Genomic DNA, 15,851 nt, shown 5'->3' on the forward strand with positions numbered 1-15,851 from the left:
TAGACACTGGCCGCTGATTGGTGGAATCTTCCTCATGACCTGAGAGGCTCATCTCTCTCCCCGATTCGACCTTCTCTTTGCCATCTCATCTCCCCCAGGCATGACCTTGCGTCTCACGTCCGCTCCTGTGTCCGGTGTCCAGAAACGAAAATCCACTACCAGACCTCGAGCCTCGCCTTTTGCCGCCCATGCGCGCCGCAAACCTGCATCGGGCGGGGCCAGCGTGAAGCCCGATTGGGGTGTAGACGATCCGCTCCCTGATGTAGGTGGATCGCATTACATCTCAGAGACAGCTCCCGTCCACAATGTGGTACAAGCAATCCAGTATATTCGAACGGGGATGTTCGACGAGCTCCCAGCGCGAGCGGGAATGAACAGCACACGCATTGCCGAAGTCCTCAATCTACGACGGTCGCTACCTCCCCTCGCCTCGGTCGCACATGTGCATACCTTGCTGAATGCTCCGACGCAGGTGGAGCGGGAGATTGTCGAGTTGGTACAGACCGGCCGAGTGCGGCGTTTGATCATACCCGGGCGCGGCAGTGATGCCGCTGGGCTGGGTGATTGCCTGGTACTCGCAGATGAGTGGGAGAATTTAGTGCGTGGGAACTCGGTCTTGGATGCGGCTGTCAAGGGTAAGCATTCAATTTCACATATTTTTGCCAGGGGCATGGATTAATAGTATACAGAAAAATTCCTCGATATCCTTAAGCGCATCGGGACATCTTCTGCTATCTCACAGGGAGTATTTACTCCAGACGAGTACCGGGCGTTGCTACGTGCCGGATTTTTAGTTTCGTCTTCTTCTTTCACACAGGGGACGTTGAGCCTTGCATCACTGCCAAATCTGCCCGAAGCCGCAGTCTCCTCGGCTAGTCGAAGTGAGCCCGGCGCCAACCGACCCGTGCAATCGGATGCCCAGGCGCGGGCTGCCACGCTTTTTCTGTCACTCCCAAACACTGGAACGTATCTTCGGTTGCTGGGAACGGGCCGTGCCCATTTAATCTCTCTCCTTCGACGGTCCGCTTCTGGCGAAGCGCCATTGGGTTTGTTAAAAGACCGATGGGACGGAGCTGTGGAAACCGATAAGAGCTTCCACATGGCCAAACGAGCTCGAGGGGAATTCGCGGGGATCTTACCCGGCAAAACGAAGAAGTGGAAAGACTTGTACGGGATGCAGTTCCGCTGGGTGCTGGAAGAAGCACTGGGCGCCGGGCTTATAGAGATGTTTGAGACGGGCAGCGTGGGACCTGGAATCCGCTGTCTGTAGTATGCCCATTTGCGTTATTTGATATATTATTATTTCCTCCATACTGTGGATATATCTCCCTGAGTAAGGTCCATTCATAGCTCCCGTCATCCATGGCATCATCGAAACAAGCACTGCCGATCCTCCCCACTTTAATGTGCAACCTCCACCTCTCCTGGAAGATACAATCCCCTTGTTTTTGACCGGGTAAATCTCCCAGGTGCTTCTCAACAATGCCCCTCATCAAACTTGCCGCTCTCCCCTTTACTTCCCTTCCATCCCATCCCTCCCTCCCCCACAGAGCCCTCGCGCCTACCCCCCAACGCAATTCATCCGCACTGCCCTCCACGAAGCCCAGCAATTCCTCGCTGTTATCCCCTCAACTTTTACCGCAGACCCTAAGCTCCGCTCCTCGCCGCCGTCCGCAGCAAAAGTCAAGCTGCTGCACAGGTGGCGAGCAGCCCCGCCACAGGAGTCCGGAGAGATCAGCAAAGAGAAGACCGAGTTCTGGGTGTGTCGCCAAAGCGAGCATCTCGATTCTAGGAGCGAGAATGGCACTGCTTCGTGGAGTGAGTTCCAGACGGGGTTGAGAACCCATCATGCTGAACATGAGATGGAATACACGCCGAGTGTCACGGGTGTGGAACGGTTAGTCGAGTGGGGGGAGGAAGAGCTGGGGGAGGCAAAGGGAGAAATTGAGGTGGATGGAGTGCGATTTAAGGATGTGGAAATGCAAGGTATGTATTGCTATATCTTCCTCGTAACATGCCTTGGAGCTTTTGAGTCATCTATCTTGATCACTTCTTCATGGTACAGAGTCTCTGTGGGGTATACTGACTCTATCAAGTCAACCTAATCACCCATACCTTCCACCCAACAGCGCTCATCGCCCCGCGCGCCTTTATTTCTCTGACTATATCCGCCGCATATGCCAACGACAGTACCTCGGACAGCCAACACTCCCAGGCAAATCACACTCCTAATGGATTCATCACCCTCCAAATCCCATTCTTCTGCAAGTTCTCATCCACCCCGCCAGAAATCCACGAGAAGATCATGAGCACCGTATCGCGGCGGGCAATCTTCGCCCACTATGCAAGCGTCGAGCAGGTCACCCTGCTCTCTGCCCAGCCCAGTACCTCGGCTGCACCTAGCGCTGAAGTGTCAGGGCCAGAGCCAGTTTCAGCTTCTGGCAGTGCTCAAGCCACCCCTACTGAATCTGCCACTGCACCCCGTCGCATCCAGTGGACTATGGCTACGACCTCCGATGCGTGCGGGTCGATCCCGCAGTGGGTCCAGCGCAACTGGACGCTGGGCGGGGTGCCGCGTGCGGTGGTAGCAGATGTGGGACTGTTTCTTGGGTGGATTGAGAGGAGACGGAGTCGAAGAACATGGTTCTTGTCAGGGAGGTGATTTTTCCGGGTCTTCAATGCCGACGGTATATCATATTTGGTTGCTGTTTGAGATGTTATACATCCAATTGATGCCTGGTTTGATATAATATCAACACGAGAGGATTCTGAGAATTCTATTTCAACCAGGTGATATAAATCTGCGGACTGAATTGGCCCTTGACATGACTTTGACGAACGACAGCTATCAAGATACAAGAGGGGGGGGGGGAGAGCCGTTTGAAGATTGTGATCAACACCGGACTATGAGGTCCGGGGGACATAGCCCCGGGGGCACAGTGATAATGTAGAGGGCGTCCGATATCAAGATCGGTCGTCTCAATAAACGAGCTCAGCTTGGCCGGCGCCGAAAGTGAAACGCCAGGAAGTGACAAATGAAATAATTTCCTTTAGGTTCTCTACTTAGAAGTAGATCGACCTGGATATCTATGGGCATAACCCCCAAAGGACTAAAAGAAAATCATAAAGAATTGATAACCCCCCAAGCCTGCAACGCCGCCGACAACCCAACAGCCCAGGCATTCTGCTTGACCCCGTACTTAGCATACCAGGCCGAGCTGGTCCAGAGCAAGATATTGATGATGCCCGCAATGGCCTTGTTGATTGGGTCCTGGAAAGCGACGGAGTTTTGAGACCATTGGTAGTGGAGGAGGCCTGTATATATATCAGCGAGTAATATATGTAAGAGATAGAAAAGAGAAGGGAAGGGTAAATAGAGATCAAGGCATATAGAATTATTGGGGTGGATAGATGTTATACGTACCAGTCACAAAGAAGAATGCACTTCCCTGTACAATATTAGCATGATAATAAATTAACAAAACAATTAATAAAGCGATAGATGAATATATCTATGGAAATAGGTGGTAGGGCCATACCTGGTACCAGCCTACCGTCCCACAAGCCCAGGGCTGCGAGCCAGAAATAGATTTAAAGGCCTTGTTGGCGGTCCATTCCTTTCCGCTGAGCTGCAACACAAACAAAGGGATTAGTACACATAGCTAATAAAAGACTTATAGTTTTCTGCATAGAAGAAGAACATTAGGGGGAGAACATTGGTAGCATACCGTGTGCCCAATCGACAATGACAGGAATGACAAGGCAGATGCTTGTAGGGTGAGAGATGGAGTCGAGAGAGACATTGTGGAAATATAGACTGGATAATATTTTGAGCAATGTTTATTGAAGAAGAATATAAAGCAACTTAGGGGTGCAAATCAGCAGGTGAATTGAGGGATTGAAGAGGAGAGATCCCGTCCTGACGCAGCTAGTGGAGCTCCCAACGTTGTGCCTCGGTCCCCGGTACAACATCGCCACACATTGGATAATGTATACTTCAGCACTTTTTATACTCGATTCATAGATGTCAACATAAAGTCGGGTATATATTATCACTACCTAAGGTGGAATGGCTCAAGAACAGGAAAGAAAATAGTATAAAAAGAAAACTCCCAGCGTCAATCCATGCATCTTCGAAGGCCAATCATACCCGGACAATGTAAATGAAATCGAAAGTGAAACTGAAAATGAAAATGAGAGAAGAGGATATCTGGTCTCCATCCAAGTCTAGGAAGGAACCCAGTCCAACCAGAAGTGCACCGTCCATCGCGACATATCAGTCCATTTTTGGTACACCAAACTCCAACCCACTCAAAGAAAGAAATATAACACCGGGGGCTCGGTCGCATAAAATATCACGGCGCGATACCCGTCAGACCCATGAGCCTAGGCCTGCAGTGAGAAAGAAGAAAGGTAAACCAGCGACTGTCGGTATGGGCGGTATTCATGAGGGCATCAAAAAGAAATTCGACCCCACAGGAAACGAGGGATAGTCGGAACGTATCAACAAGATAGATGAGACAATGGGTGAGAGTGACGGCCAACCCTCCAAGGGCTGGGATCGTCGGCCATATCGTACACTCCGGAACAAGCATCAACAGCTTTTATTTCTCTCCGCAGATGCCACTACCGCGGTCCGGTATTGGCCGAATTCACTTCCACCGGCGCCGGGGCCCCCGAGTTGTTGTTGGATGCGATCTGCGCCCGCAAGGCTGCCACTTCGGCGCGCAGCCCTGTCAACTCCTCATGCATGGACCGAGCGTATACCCAGAGCTTGTCAACCTGGCTGGCATTCGCGCCATTGGCGTCAGGAGCCTCGGCGCCCGTCTTGGGTGCAGGTAAGCTGTGAGAGCTTGAGTGGCTATGCGACGGAGTATGTTTGGCCGCCTGCAGGCCAAATCGAGAATCAGGCGAGCTCAAACCCGGTGGTGGAGGCAGCTGGGGTGCCCCGGGCTGTGGCGGTGGTAAACCTAGACTTGGCGCGGCATGGTTTGGCGCGGAAGATTGCCCAGTTCGCCCAAAGGGCGGTTGTGGTAATGACTGGCTCATGCCAGGGGAGTGAGCGCGGGGTGGCTGTGAGTTATGTTGCGACGACAGAGCATTGGGAGACAGCGGTTTAGGGCTGTCGCTGACGGCGTTGGAGAAGAGAGACGAGCTCGACGGGAATCCAGTAGGCGGGTAGGTCAGACTTCCGGGATGTGTAGAGGTTGACGTGCCCGAACCAGCATGATTGGCCGGAGGCGGATAAAGACTACTATGGTTGGGACGGTTGACCGAGAGCGGCGGGTAGGTGTTAGACTGACGAACGTGGAGTGAATCAGATGGATGAAGGAGGTCTGCATCGTGCTTCCGAATGCTGGGCGCGTTGAATCGTCGCTCATCTTCCTCGTCCATCCGCTCCGGCTCCGCGCATACTATTCCATCCATTGTGTCGTCCGGGCCACCCGTGGATCCGTCTGGATATTCATCATCTGGCGCGAAGCTCCCCATGCTCGCTCGCCGGCCTGCGCAACCACCCTGGCCCTTATTATGCCGGGCAAGCGCATCGCCACGCGCAAAGCGCCTTCCACATTTGGGGCAGATATGCGGTCGTTCGCCGGTGTGGAGTTTCGTATGTCGCTTCAAGTCGTGCAGTCGCCGGAAGCGAGACTGGCAAGTCTGACATACAAAGGGCTTCTCCTGACTGTGTGTCAGAAGATGGCTTTTAAGGTTATGTTGGCGGGTAAATTCCGTGGCGCAGTATGGGCAGCGATGCTTTTTGGCGGATGGGGATCGCGGGCTGCCCCGGTTGTATCCCGAGCTGGGCAGGCTCAGTCCGCGACGCGGGTCATTGATGGCGCCAATGAGCGGGGGATACGAGAAAGCTTTGTGACTGTCCGAATCGATTTCTGACCCCGCTCGCGGGCGATGCTGGTCGCCATCCTGGGAGGTCGATTCCTCGATGGGGCCTGGACTCGCAACGGTGGTGTTCAATAGGGTGTTGGGGTGGTCGTTCGACCCGTAGGGATCTGATGATGGTTCATTCGCGTGCGAATCGATTTGCATCTGCTCCGGGGATGCATGTACCGCATTATGCATCGAAGCATCGGGGGACTTCTCGCTTGCACCCAAAGCCTCACGAGCGACATGTGAGCTGTTTCGTTCCGCCTCCTTGTCGTGCTCTGCCGACCGATCCGCCGGCCCTGGCGCGGGACTCGTCATCCGTGGTAATTGATCGCGAGATGGCGAGACGTGGAGACCGGCGCTGGCAATAGAACTCAGACTCTCGGGCTTGGATTGTGATTTGAGGAAGGCGAAATGTTCGCTAGAGATGGACGGTGCTCCCGACAGTGGGTTGGAGACGGCGACAGGCTCGTTATTCGACTGCATCAAAGCCGCCATGGGGGCAGAAGGATTCGCACCAGGCTCAAAGGGGGGACGAGCCACGGCAACAGCTACTTCCGAAGACATGTTAGAAACGGGTGGGAAGGGATAAAGAAGGTGATGAACTTGACCGACTTCATTCCAGATCAGGGTTTTGATAAGAATGCAATACCGGACGAGGGTTTTGGGGGGGGTGGAGGAGGGCGAAGTCCAGGGCGTGTGGGGCGGTTCTCTCTCTCTCTCTCTCTCACCTGGAAACCGAGTGTGGCGCAAGCTGACGAGGGTTTCAGCTTCGCACTTGTCAGACCGGGAACGAGATCCACCCGGAATGACCCAGAGTAACGAGGGGGTGGGTTTGAGGCTGGGTAGAATTGAAAACCACTGGATATTGAGTGAATTTCAATGGGAAGGGTAGAACGCAACGTGGTTTTGAGAGAGAAGCAAATGAACAATGATCCGTCTCTCCCCAGATTACTGATACGAGGAAAAGAAAGAGAAGAGAAGATGGCAAGGGGAGTGTATTACGGTATTGCTTGGCTCCGGTCGAGGCTCTGGGAGGGAAAAAAAAGGAATGGGTGGGGTAGTTGGTACTTCCCTATGTATGGGGGCCACCGCTTGCAATCAAGTACTAGGTACTTTACCAGAGTGAGGCTGTGTAATAACGTGTGGCTGGCCACGGGACGAGGTCTTGTTATTCGCCTCCACTGCCCATGCATCGTCGATACACTCGATACACTCGATACACCGTTCTTCTCATCGATGCGGCTGATCCACGGCCATGAGGTCATGTTCCTCCAAACCGGCTCTGCCTCCAGGAACCTCGGCGGCCCTAGAGCCTTCAGGATCGTGATGTCACCTGGGCACAGAACCTGATAAAACTGGAGGGTCATCAGGTTGGTCAAAATCTTTCTCATCGCCACCCTGGGGCCATGAAGGCTTCGTTTCAGGTCGCGCCGACAGGGTCTGGTTGTTTTCCATGGCTGTACCCTGGCTGAGTAGGGTGGGCCTGGACTAAAAATAAACAAACTGTTGGAGCTCCAGCTTTACCGGTTCGTGGAGGAGGGAGAATAGACCAAGAGAGAGAGAGAGAGAGAGAGAGAAAGAGCATGGCTGTGTTGCGAGGTGGGCAACAAGATCAGCCAAGTAGACAGGAGTCTTCATCATTCCACTTGCATCAACAGTATCAATTGTCCGTTTCGGCCCTCTAGGGCTGTAATCGTGTCTGCTCAGAATCTCTCCGTGCTCCTCGTAAACTTGGGGCCGATCAGATACACGCTTCACAGAAATCACCCGGGAAACTGTGGAGATGGTCCACTATATTTAGGGGAATTAGCCAAATTCCCCGGGGATCTCAAAAACAAATCGTTCATGATTCAATCACAAACTCCCAAACTCGCAAAATCACCTCCGATTCGGCCTGGTCCATGTTCCAACCGCCCAAGACTGTGTCGGTGCTTATTCTCCCAGTGTGGCTGGCCCTCGACTTGGGGTTGGCGGGTATTTTGAGTCCATCACTTCTTCATGCCTTGTGTTCCCCATCTCTCTGTCAATTGCCAGCGGTTCTGCAAGTCGTATGGTTGGCCAGACGATCGGTGGGTTTAGCGCTGGGGGAAAGGTGATGGAGGTGCATCGTGAGGGCTCACTGGCCTGGGGCTCCACTGTGACAAGCTTGGCAGATCCCTCGCACCGTCCAGTCACACTCCCCGTTGCACCCTCCAGCATCGACGGCTCCTGCATCTAGAGACCTCGCTAGTCTCTGCATAATCCAATCATGGCCTCGAAATCCATGCAATCTCTCTCTCCCCGGCGCGTACGGGGGCCCGGCACGAGTGATGAGGAGCTGTGACCTGCAGTGATAGCCCCGCCCTGGCGCTCTACCATGATTGATATTCAAGGCCTGCCGGCGCTGGTTGAATCTTCTGTCTTCGCCCTTTTTGTCGTTTTCGCAGATTCTGACCACCGCCGCTCTCTGGACTACTCTTGTTATACCCGTGGACGCAGGTTTCGCACACGGCATATCCAGTCCACCCCGATATAGCTCAGCCGTTGTCACACCCAGAGCAGTGGGGCTGTCACAGAGAATTGACTCGACGCGGTATTTGCCGGCATCTATTCCTGCAGGATCCTGTTAAGAGCTGGCTCTCTTGACCGAATCGTTGAATTTCTAATATACTTCTTTCGTCGCTCATCGATTCGATGTCGGTCTCGGGTGACAGCCAGAAAAGCTTCCCCCAGACGTATGAACCCGTCGTTCCCACAGATCTCACTCGTGGCTCCTATCACAGCTCAATGGCGCCCCAACCGCAGCACACGGTGCAGGAGACCCCGGCTGACAGCAATGCATCGCTGAAGAGCCCGCGGACGGCCCGTTTCGCTGAAGCCACTACCATTCACTCCCCCGTGGAACAGAGCGAAGCGGGGCGATCACCCTTCGCGGATCCTCTGCAGCCCAAAACCCCAGGAGGTGTCGCGGATGTCGGGTTTGGCTATGTGACATCCAACGACCCCGCGCAGCATGCACAGGACTCGCGGCCCCCGGTGTCGCCTTTGAAAAGCGGGATGAAGGTGCCCAACACGGCTCGCTCGTTGAACCCGCTCAGCCCAACCTTCCGTGAGGAGTATATGCTGGAGAAACAAGAAAAGCATACCGAGAAGGAAAATGCGCGAGATTTGGTACAAGCCCCTTGCCACATCAAACCAAATATATCTCACTGACTTGTCGACTTGAAAAGAGAATCAAACTCCGTGTTCGCATCGCCAAGATCTTCCTTCGCTTCGTGAACTTTGGCTGCAGTCTGATCGTGCTGTCCCTACTGGCCACGACGCTGACCATCTTCAACGCGACCAAGACCATCCCCACACGCAACAATCTCCCTCCTTGGGCAGAGGGCACCAACCCATGGCCGCAATATCTCCTCTTGGCCTTGGCTTGTGTCTCACTATTTGCCTGTTTGATTGTGTTTTGGGCCTACTACAAGGGCGGCCACCGGCGCGCCGAAAAGGCTGCTATTTACTACACATCCTTTTCGATCGGCTTCTTCGTTTTCAGTCTGGTCATGTGGATTGTCGGCGCAGCTCTCTATCAACACTCCAAGTCAACAGGCAATAGCAAGGACATGTGGGGTTGGTCGTGTGCCAAAAACAGGCGCGAGGAGCTCTATCACAGTTCGGTTGACTATGCCCTGCTGTGTCGTCTTCAGGTATGTAGTCTATATTCACTTTATGCTCAAAAATCCACCATGACTAACCATTGCTTTTGTTTTCAGGACTGGGGTCTTGTCTGCGCCATCATCGAAGTCGTGATCGAAGTCCTCGTGATCCTGATCTACGTCGTGGTCTTCTACCGCTTCTGGACCAAGCGCAGACTCATGAAAACCATGGACAACCGCGACAATGCGCGCTCCGACCTGTACCTCGCCCAGCTGCGGCTTCAATCGGCCCCCAACACCCCAGGTTTCGCCGGCTTCCAGTCCAACCCGCCCAAGTCACCATTCTACCCACCCAAGTCACCGTACTACGCGCCCAAGTCTCCCTACTATGCCGTCGACCCTTACTCGGCCGCCGAGAAGGGCCAAAGCGAGTCCTGTCCCACGCAGTACGCATCGCCGCGCTCGCCAACCCGCCCGGTCCCAAGCTTCCAGCTGCAACCACCTCCCATCCGCGTCCAGCAGCCCACGCCGCAGACTGCCCAACAGGAATTCGCTGCCCTGGCTTCGTCCCCTTCGCCGCCGGTGCCCAGGCAGTCCCCGTCTCCGCCTGCTCCGAGCGCTCCTCAACATATGGCTGCCGCTCCCGGTGAGCAGACCTACGATGCCGTCCAGATTCCTACTGCCTACACGAGTCCCATGGCGCCGCAGTTCCCGTCGGCTGTCCGTGACAAATGAACTACGGGATTGCGTATCTGGTTTTTGATGCTTGGTTGTCCTGCTTGTCCCAACTGAAGAAGAAGAAAATAAAAAAAAAGGCAAAAAATTGAGGGGAAAATACCAGAAGAATTCATTGTGGTATGACCAGCTTCAGGAAAATTGGACATATTCATGGACACCTTACCTACCGACTTAATTACTTGGGCACTGGATGCACACACACACACACACACTTACACACACTTACACACACTGGGCGTATTGGAGTTTGGGAATGATACAGATACCTATTTGGATGTTTAAACTGTGTACTTAAATGCTCTCTCTTTCTTATTTCTCATCGTCGACTATAGTGGTTATCAACAAGTATATACCTACCCATACTCGATTCCCGATTAGACCAGCATGGGCACAAGCTTCCTAATGATGATATGCCTTGGCATTATGTATTGATTGGGGGCTTCTTTCTTAGCGTAGATAAATGTCCCCATGTCGCCCCCACACACTGTTGGGTGTTGGTAACCACTTTTGAATCCTTTGAGAACCCTTGAAATATTTAATTTGTTACTCCGTTCCGTACTTATATAAAGCTTCTGCACTGTGAAAAAAAAAAGCCCTCATGCTCTTAATATTCAATGCATGAGCATGGAAGGATCATCATTCGAGAGTTGGCACTCTTAATATATATCTCCGAGTCTCATGCTATATCCTGCTCCTTATATTGTTTGAGCCTCTGACAATTCCATGTGGATTTAGTTATTTGGTTATTTAATTGACCTCTTAGCTCGATTGTCATTTTGACTGTATAAATTGTCTATTTCCCTGGGCACCTTCAACTCTCTCAGCTGGGCTGGATTCACCGTCAAAGGCCCCCCGATGGGTCCTTCCTCGAGCGACGAAATGACCTCGTCCGACGCGCACTTCCGTCTTTCATCGAGAACTGGAGGCGTTGGCAACGCCGACAACAGTATCGTTCCCGGCCTCAACGCGCCCCATCCCTACCAGGGGTTCCCCGGGCGCGGTTTGTGAGAGAAGGCGTGATGGGAATCGACGTTGAAGGGGGCGTGGAAAATCCCCACGAAACACAGTCTCGGGGGAGAAGGATTCGGGAGTGTCTCTGTTATCATGAAAAGTCTTGACCACGGCAACAAATGGACTGCCGCTCTCAATGAGTCAGAAGATGCGCAGATCATCTCGGGGTGCGAAGAACCAGCACAGACTACAACACAGGAATATTGCTCCGGTCTATGCGTATTTCGTTTGCGAGGTCAACCACGACCCGAACCAGGACCTCAAAGAAAAAGGGTTCACAGCAGACTCCAGGCTCCTGCGCAGTGTTTTCTCGCACTACATCGAGGCCGTGGATTTCTTGCACGGCCACGGCTAATCTCATCGCGATATCAAGCCGGAGAATTTCCTTTTCAACTGGCTTGCAAAGGACCCCCGGAACCCGGCCCAGGCCACAGACGCCTTGGTCCTGCTCGCGGATTTTGACCAGGTCCGCAGAGAGGATGGCTCATCGACGCTTATATTTGGGACGCTGGGCTATATGTCCCAAGGTATGTCTCTCTCTCTCTCTCTCTCTCTCTTTTGGCCGTCTCCATTGACACTTTCACTTCAACCGCAGAAATGAAGCGCATGAAATAAAATCGGCACACAAAGCAATGAATACCTAAGGAACACTCAGACCAAGGTGCGGATATGTTCGCCCTCGGGATGACATACATAAACATTGCTTTTGCATGCCATTTCCCAACCTGGGACGAGGAGATTAGATTCTGGTACGATCTCATCCAATTTGGATATTTAATTTCCTCACGAGATCGAGATGTTTTTGCGCAGGAATTTTCCCATGAGCCGTGGTACGGCCTATATTCTCTCCCATCTTCTTTGCTATAGAAGGAGTCGTTAGGACATAAGAACGCTTAAGAGTGAGTGGGCCAGGATGAGGTAAACTGTAACTATATATCTTATAAAATCTACATCTACAACCAAGAATTATTACGTACCATTAAAGATGTTGGGTTCTGGTACCCTAGACCTGTTAATGCTCTCCAACTAGCCATGAGGCGTGGAAGAAAAGGGTTCAAAAGATGTTTGTTGATGAAGTCTCGGTTACCTTGAGGCCGCAGGCAGGTCCTAGGAGATGGGACGATAGAGCGTGAAATTTGGATCATTGAGATGCTTGGGGTGTCCATGATGAATATCCTTAAGACAACCTTCGAACGGACACACTCAAGTCATACTATGAATTCTGTTTCACAGCATCGTTGGCACCACCAACTACACATCTTGAACCAGGGTTAGTCCTGACCAGAAAAGCACAAAAAGGTGTATTCGAAAAGTGCATTCAAGACATCAACCCAGAAATAACTATTAAACAACCGAGAGCGCCATTGCAAACAGAATCCAACAACTCCACGAGACTCCATCAAGTCCAACCGGATCTCTCCATCAGTCATGACCATGCAATCCCTGCTTCTACCCCAATTGGGGACTGTACATGCAAATTATAGAAAACTCACATGCCTCCTTCTTCCAGAACGGCATGTGTGTCCCTGGTCACAAAGATTTCCTCCAGGGAGCCCACACCCTTGCCAAGCTTGGTCAGATCACTCTCGAGGACCAGGCCCTGTTCGTTGGCGAGGTGAAGGAGACAAATAAACCCGAACGACGTGCTAATATCGCGTAGCGTCTCTGCCGGATAGACGGCCTTCAGGGAGTTCATTACTTGCGTGAACCGTAATCGGCTGTCGTCCTTGGGGTCAACGGGCTGTTCTGGACTTTCTGGCTTGAGAGTTGGTGGTTCCGGCTCCGTCTCAGTGTCGGGCTCAGGCGGGGGCTGGTTCGACACAGCGCCGGGCTGCGAAGCGGAGCTGAAATCGGTCGCGTCAATCAACCGTTCGCCCATTCCCTTCCACATCTCGTTCTTGAGCCGCCGCACATCCACCTTCTTTGCCACACGTGCATATGCCACATAGTCTGGTCGTGCACGGCGACCGCCTTGAGTCACTAGTTGCGAGCCGTATCCACCGGCCCCACCGCGGCCAGGCGTGGCCCCGACCATGTTCAGTAGTGCAGTAAGTCCGGAGGCACTGCCCGCTTCACCAGCCGAAGTGCCTGGGGGTCCATCGGTGGGCGGCGACAACATCTCCCGGGCATCTGCAAACGGCAGGTTGTCATCTTCATCGTCGAGATCCATGCCATTCGGGAACGCAAGACCATCGTCGTCAGCAAAGAAGTTTGCATCGTAGGCACCAGGGGCACCTTCTTCATCAGCACCATTGTCCTCGGGTTTGTGGTTTGCCCAAAAGGCTTCATCCATATCGCCATGACCAGACGTCTGATCTGGTCGACGATTTATCGCCCGAATTCCCGAGAGCTTCTTCGAGCCCATCCGCGCCTTGGGCTTCAGGAACAGACGAAGAAGTTGGCGTGAGTTGAAGTGCTTGTCATCAGGAAGCAGATTGCGACCTTTGGTCTTCCACTGGGTCTTGGGCAGAGAGATAGTGGAATTGGAGGCGGCAGGGGTGTAGATAAGCTCGGCAACAGCTGGATCTAGAGGTGCCGAGAAATCGATCTCGAAAGGCTCCTTTTCTTTGCGCTGCTTGGGCGCTGCGGTCGTGTTGCTGGCCGCTGCATGCTCTTTGATTCTTCGGATCTTCCAGTGCTCCGGACCAGCCCAGTTCTTTTGAAGGGCGTTGTCAAAGTAGCTCAAAATATTCTCCTGGTCACGATTGTCGGGTTGATGAGACATGGATATGGCGTACGCATCCTCGGTGTCAATATCCCCATCGTCGTCACCATCTTCCCCATCGTGATCAACCCGGTGAACCTTGAGCATCGGTTCTAAGGCAGCTTCTCGTGCCCAAGCTTCTCCTCCATCACCAAATCCAGTGTCACCACTGAGGTCGAAGCCAGCCAGAGTAGCGTCATCATCGTCAAAGCCAACTGCGTTGTCGTCATCCAGCATGATACCAGAAGGATCCTCGGCCCCTCGTCCATCCTCATTGGTCTTATCCTGTCGCCATTCCTCGGGTGCTTTGAGAAGAGGAATATCTAAGGAACCACTAGGATCACCCAGATCGAAATTCTTGAGCGACGGGCAGACATCCTGTTCGCCGAGACGATCCAAATCCGGGAAGAACTGGTTGGCCAGGGTAGCCAGGTCGATTTCCGTATCGTCTTCGAAAGTCTCGCTTGCTGGTTGCTGCGTAGCGGGTTTCTGCTCGTCTTGCTGCTCTTGGTCGGCATCCGTTGACTCCTCTCGGTCGCCCTCTGCAGTCTTGGCGCTGTCATCCACAGTATCATCGCTGCTATCGAAGACAATCCTTCCTTGCCCGTCGATAGCCAGGTGGTTCAGGAGCAAGCCCTTGGCACCTCCTTCATCGAAATCGGCGGATGCCTTTTTGAACAGTGGATCCACGGCGAACTCCAGCTCGAACTTTTTGAGTTGCAGCGACGCAAATGACGGAGCCAATGTAGCCTCGTGGGAGCGTGTCTGAGTTATGAAGTTAGTGAAGTGTTTGATTCTGTGTTCTTATGTGCCATACCTTCTTGCGTGACTTGCGAGAGCCTCCATCCTCGCCCTCCTCATCTTCGCCATCTTCTCCCTCTGCCTCAGCGTCGCGCGCTCTTTTGTCACGACCATCGGCCAATCCACTCAGAAGCTTTCCTGTTTCTGTCGCCACGCTATCCACTCGACTCGTGTAGATCTTAACACACCCATCGAGTGTGCAACTGGCCTTTTGGAAGTTCACCCCATCTCCCTCCTTGAGCAATGACATGTCGTGGAAGTAATCAATAAGAGCAAAGTTCCAGGAGTTGTTCGCGTTGATCTTGTTGTCTGTCGCCATCTTCATCCACTCCTCGAAGTTGGCCAGAATGGGCACGCGCTTCATCGGTGTCACGGCCCGGCCCCCTACATCGCTGTCGCGACCACGATGACCAGACCCTCGCGGAGTCGCAGGACTGTCGCTTCCTTCGCGGTTATAAGTTGTATATCGACGGGCGGGCATGGGGGTCTTGACGGCGGCCTTGATCTGGTTCATTTGACGGTCATGGAGTGCTTGTCGCGCCTCCATGCGGGCCGCCTTTTCTCCCATATCATCATTGAGGGGAATTCTAGACTGATCAGCGCAAACACGTCTAAGCCTGGTATCGAATTAAACATACTTGATGGGAGAGTTCTTGTGAGGGGTTGAGTTGCCGTTCGAGCGGCGATGCACCTTGTTTGCGACACGGGGCATGATTGCGGTTGCCCCCAGCAGGGGATAAAAACAACAGCGAGAGCTATGTTATAGAAAGAGAGATGGAGTGGGCTCTTGCGGCAGCAGGCACCGTTGAGGGTCGAGGGGCTTGGCTGAAGCAAAACAAACGGGGAAGTCAACAAACATACGGTCGCGCAGATGAGCCAGAAATGCAGATTGTCAATCCGGATCACGTGGTATTCTAGATATCGGAAACCCGGGACTGAGCAGTCCTCGGATTTTATCCCAAATGTCCCTATTTCCCCGAACATAAGCTCTTCTTTATTTTCCTGTCTCATCACATCTCTTGGTATCATCTTCCCCTAAGTTTCCTGGTGCTGTTGCTCCATACGCATGACATCTCCGGGTGGAT

The 15,851-nt window shown here is 53.0% G+C and overlaps 6 protein-coding genes across 6 annotated transcripts; 3 read left to right on the forward strand and 3 right to left on the reverse strand.

Moving 5' to 3' along the window:
- Positions 1–100: 100 nt before the first annotated feature.
- On the forward strand, positions 101–2,662 carry NUU61_007023 (Serine-threonine protein kinase 19; the record flags this gene model as incomplete). The annotated part of the gene is made up of 5 exons (XM_056657548.1): positions 101–635; positions 690–1,269; positions 1,382–1,406; positions 1,470–1,986; positions 2,097–2,662. The coding sequence occupies 5 exons, from the start codon at positions 101–103 to the stop codon at positions 2,660–2,662; spliced, it is 2,223 nt and encodes a 740-aa protein (XP_056510348.1).
- Positions 2,663–3,121: 459 nt separating this feature from the next.
- Positions 3,122–3,803, reverse strand: NUU61_007024 (uncharacterized protein; the record flags this gene model as incomplete). Its single annotated transcript, XM_056657549.1, has 4 exons — positions 3,122–3,315; positions 3,425–3,449; positions 3,540–3,662; positions 3,729–3,803. The coding sequence occupies 4 exons, from the start codon at positions 3,801–3,803 to the stop codon at positions 3,122–3,124; spliced, it is 417 nt and encodes a 138-aa protein (XP_056510349.1).
- An 823-nt stretch (positions 3,804–4,626) lies between these two features.
- On the reverse strand, positions 4,627–6,450 carry NUU61_007025 (C2H2 zinc finger protein; the record flags this gene model as incomplete). Its single annotated transcript, XM_056657550.1, has 1 exon — positions 4,627–6,450. The coding sequence occupies one exon, from the start codon at positions 6,448–6,450 to the stop codon at positions 4,627–4,629; it is 1,824 nt and encodes a 607-aa protein (XP_056510350.1).
- Positions 6,451–8,559: 2,109 nt separating this feature from the next.
- On the forward strand, positions 8,560–10,247 carry NUU61_007026 (uncharacterized protein; the record flags this gene model as incomplete). Its single annotated transcript, XM_056657551.1, has 3 exons — positions 8,560–9,036; positions 9,096–9,563; positions 9,630–10,247. 3 exons carry the CDS (start codon positions 8,560–8,562, stop codon positions 10,245–10,247), a joined length of 1,563 nt encoding a protein of 520 aa, XP_056510351.1.
- Positions 10,248–11,105: 858 nt separating this feature from the next.
- Positions 11,106–11,616, forward strand: NUU61_007027 (uncharacterized protein; the record flags this gene model as incomplete). Its single annotated transcript, XM_056657552.1, has 2 exons — positions 11,106–11,250; positions 11,363–11,616. The coding sequence occupies 2 exons, from the start codon at positions 11,106–11,108 to the stop codon at positions 11,614–11,616; spliced, it is 399 nt and encodes a 132-aa protein (XP_056510352.1).
- A 1,134-nt stretch (positions 11,617–12,750) lies between these two features.
- On the reverse strand, positions 12,751–15,478 carry NUU61_007028 (condensin subunit BRN1; the record flags this gene model as incomplete). Its single annotated transcript, XM_056657553.1, has 3 exons — positions 12,751–14,730; positions 14,783–15,353; positions 15,405–15,478. The coding sequence occupies 3 exons, from the start codon at positions 15,476–15,478 to the stop codon at positions 12,751–12,753; spliced, it is 2,625 nt and encodes an 874-aa protein (XP_056510353.1).
- Positions 15,479–15,851: the final 373 nt, after the last annotated feature.

This window comes from Penicillium alfredii (assembly GCF_028826965.1).
Source record: "Penicillium alfredii strain IBT 34128 chromosome Unknown utg000009l_segment0_segment0, whole genome shotgun sequence".
NCBI lineage: Eukaryota > Fungi > Ascomycota > Eurotiomycetes > Eurotiales > Aspergillaceae > Penicillium > Penicillium alfredii.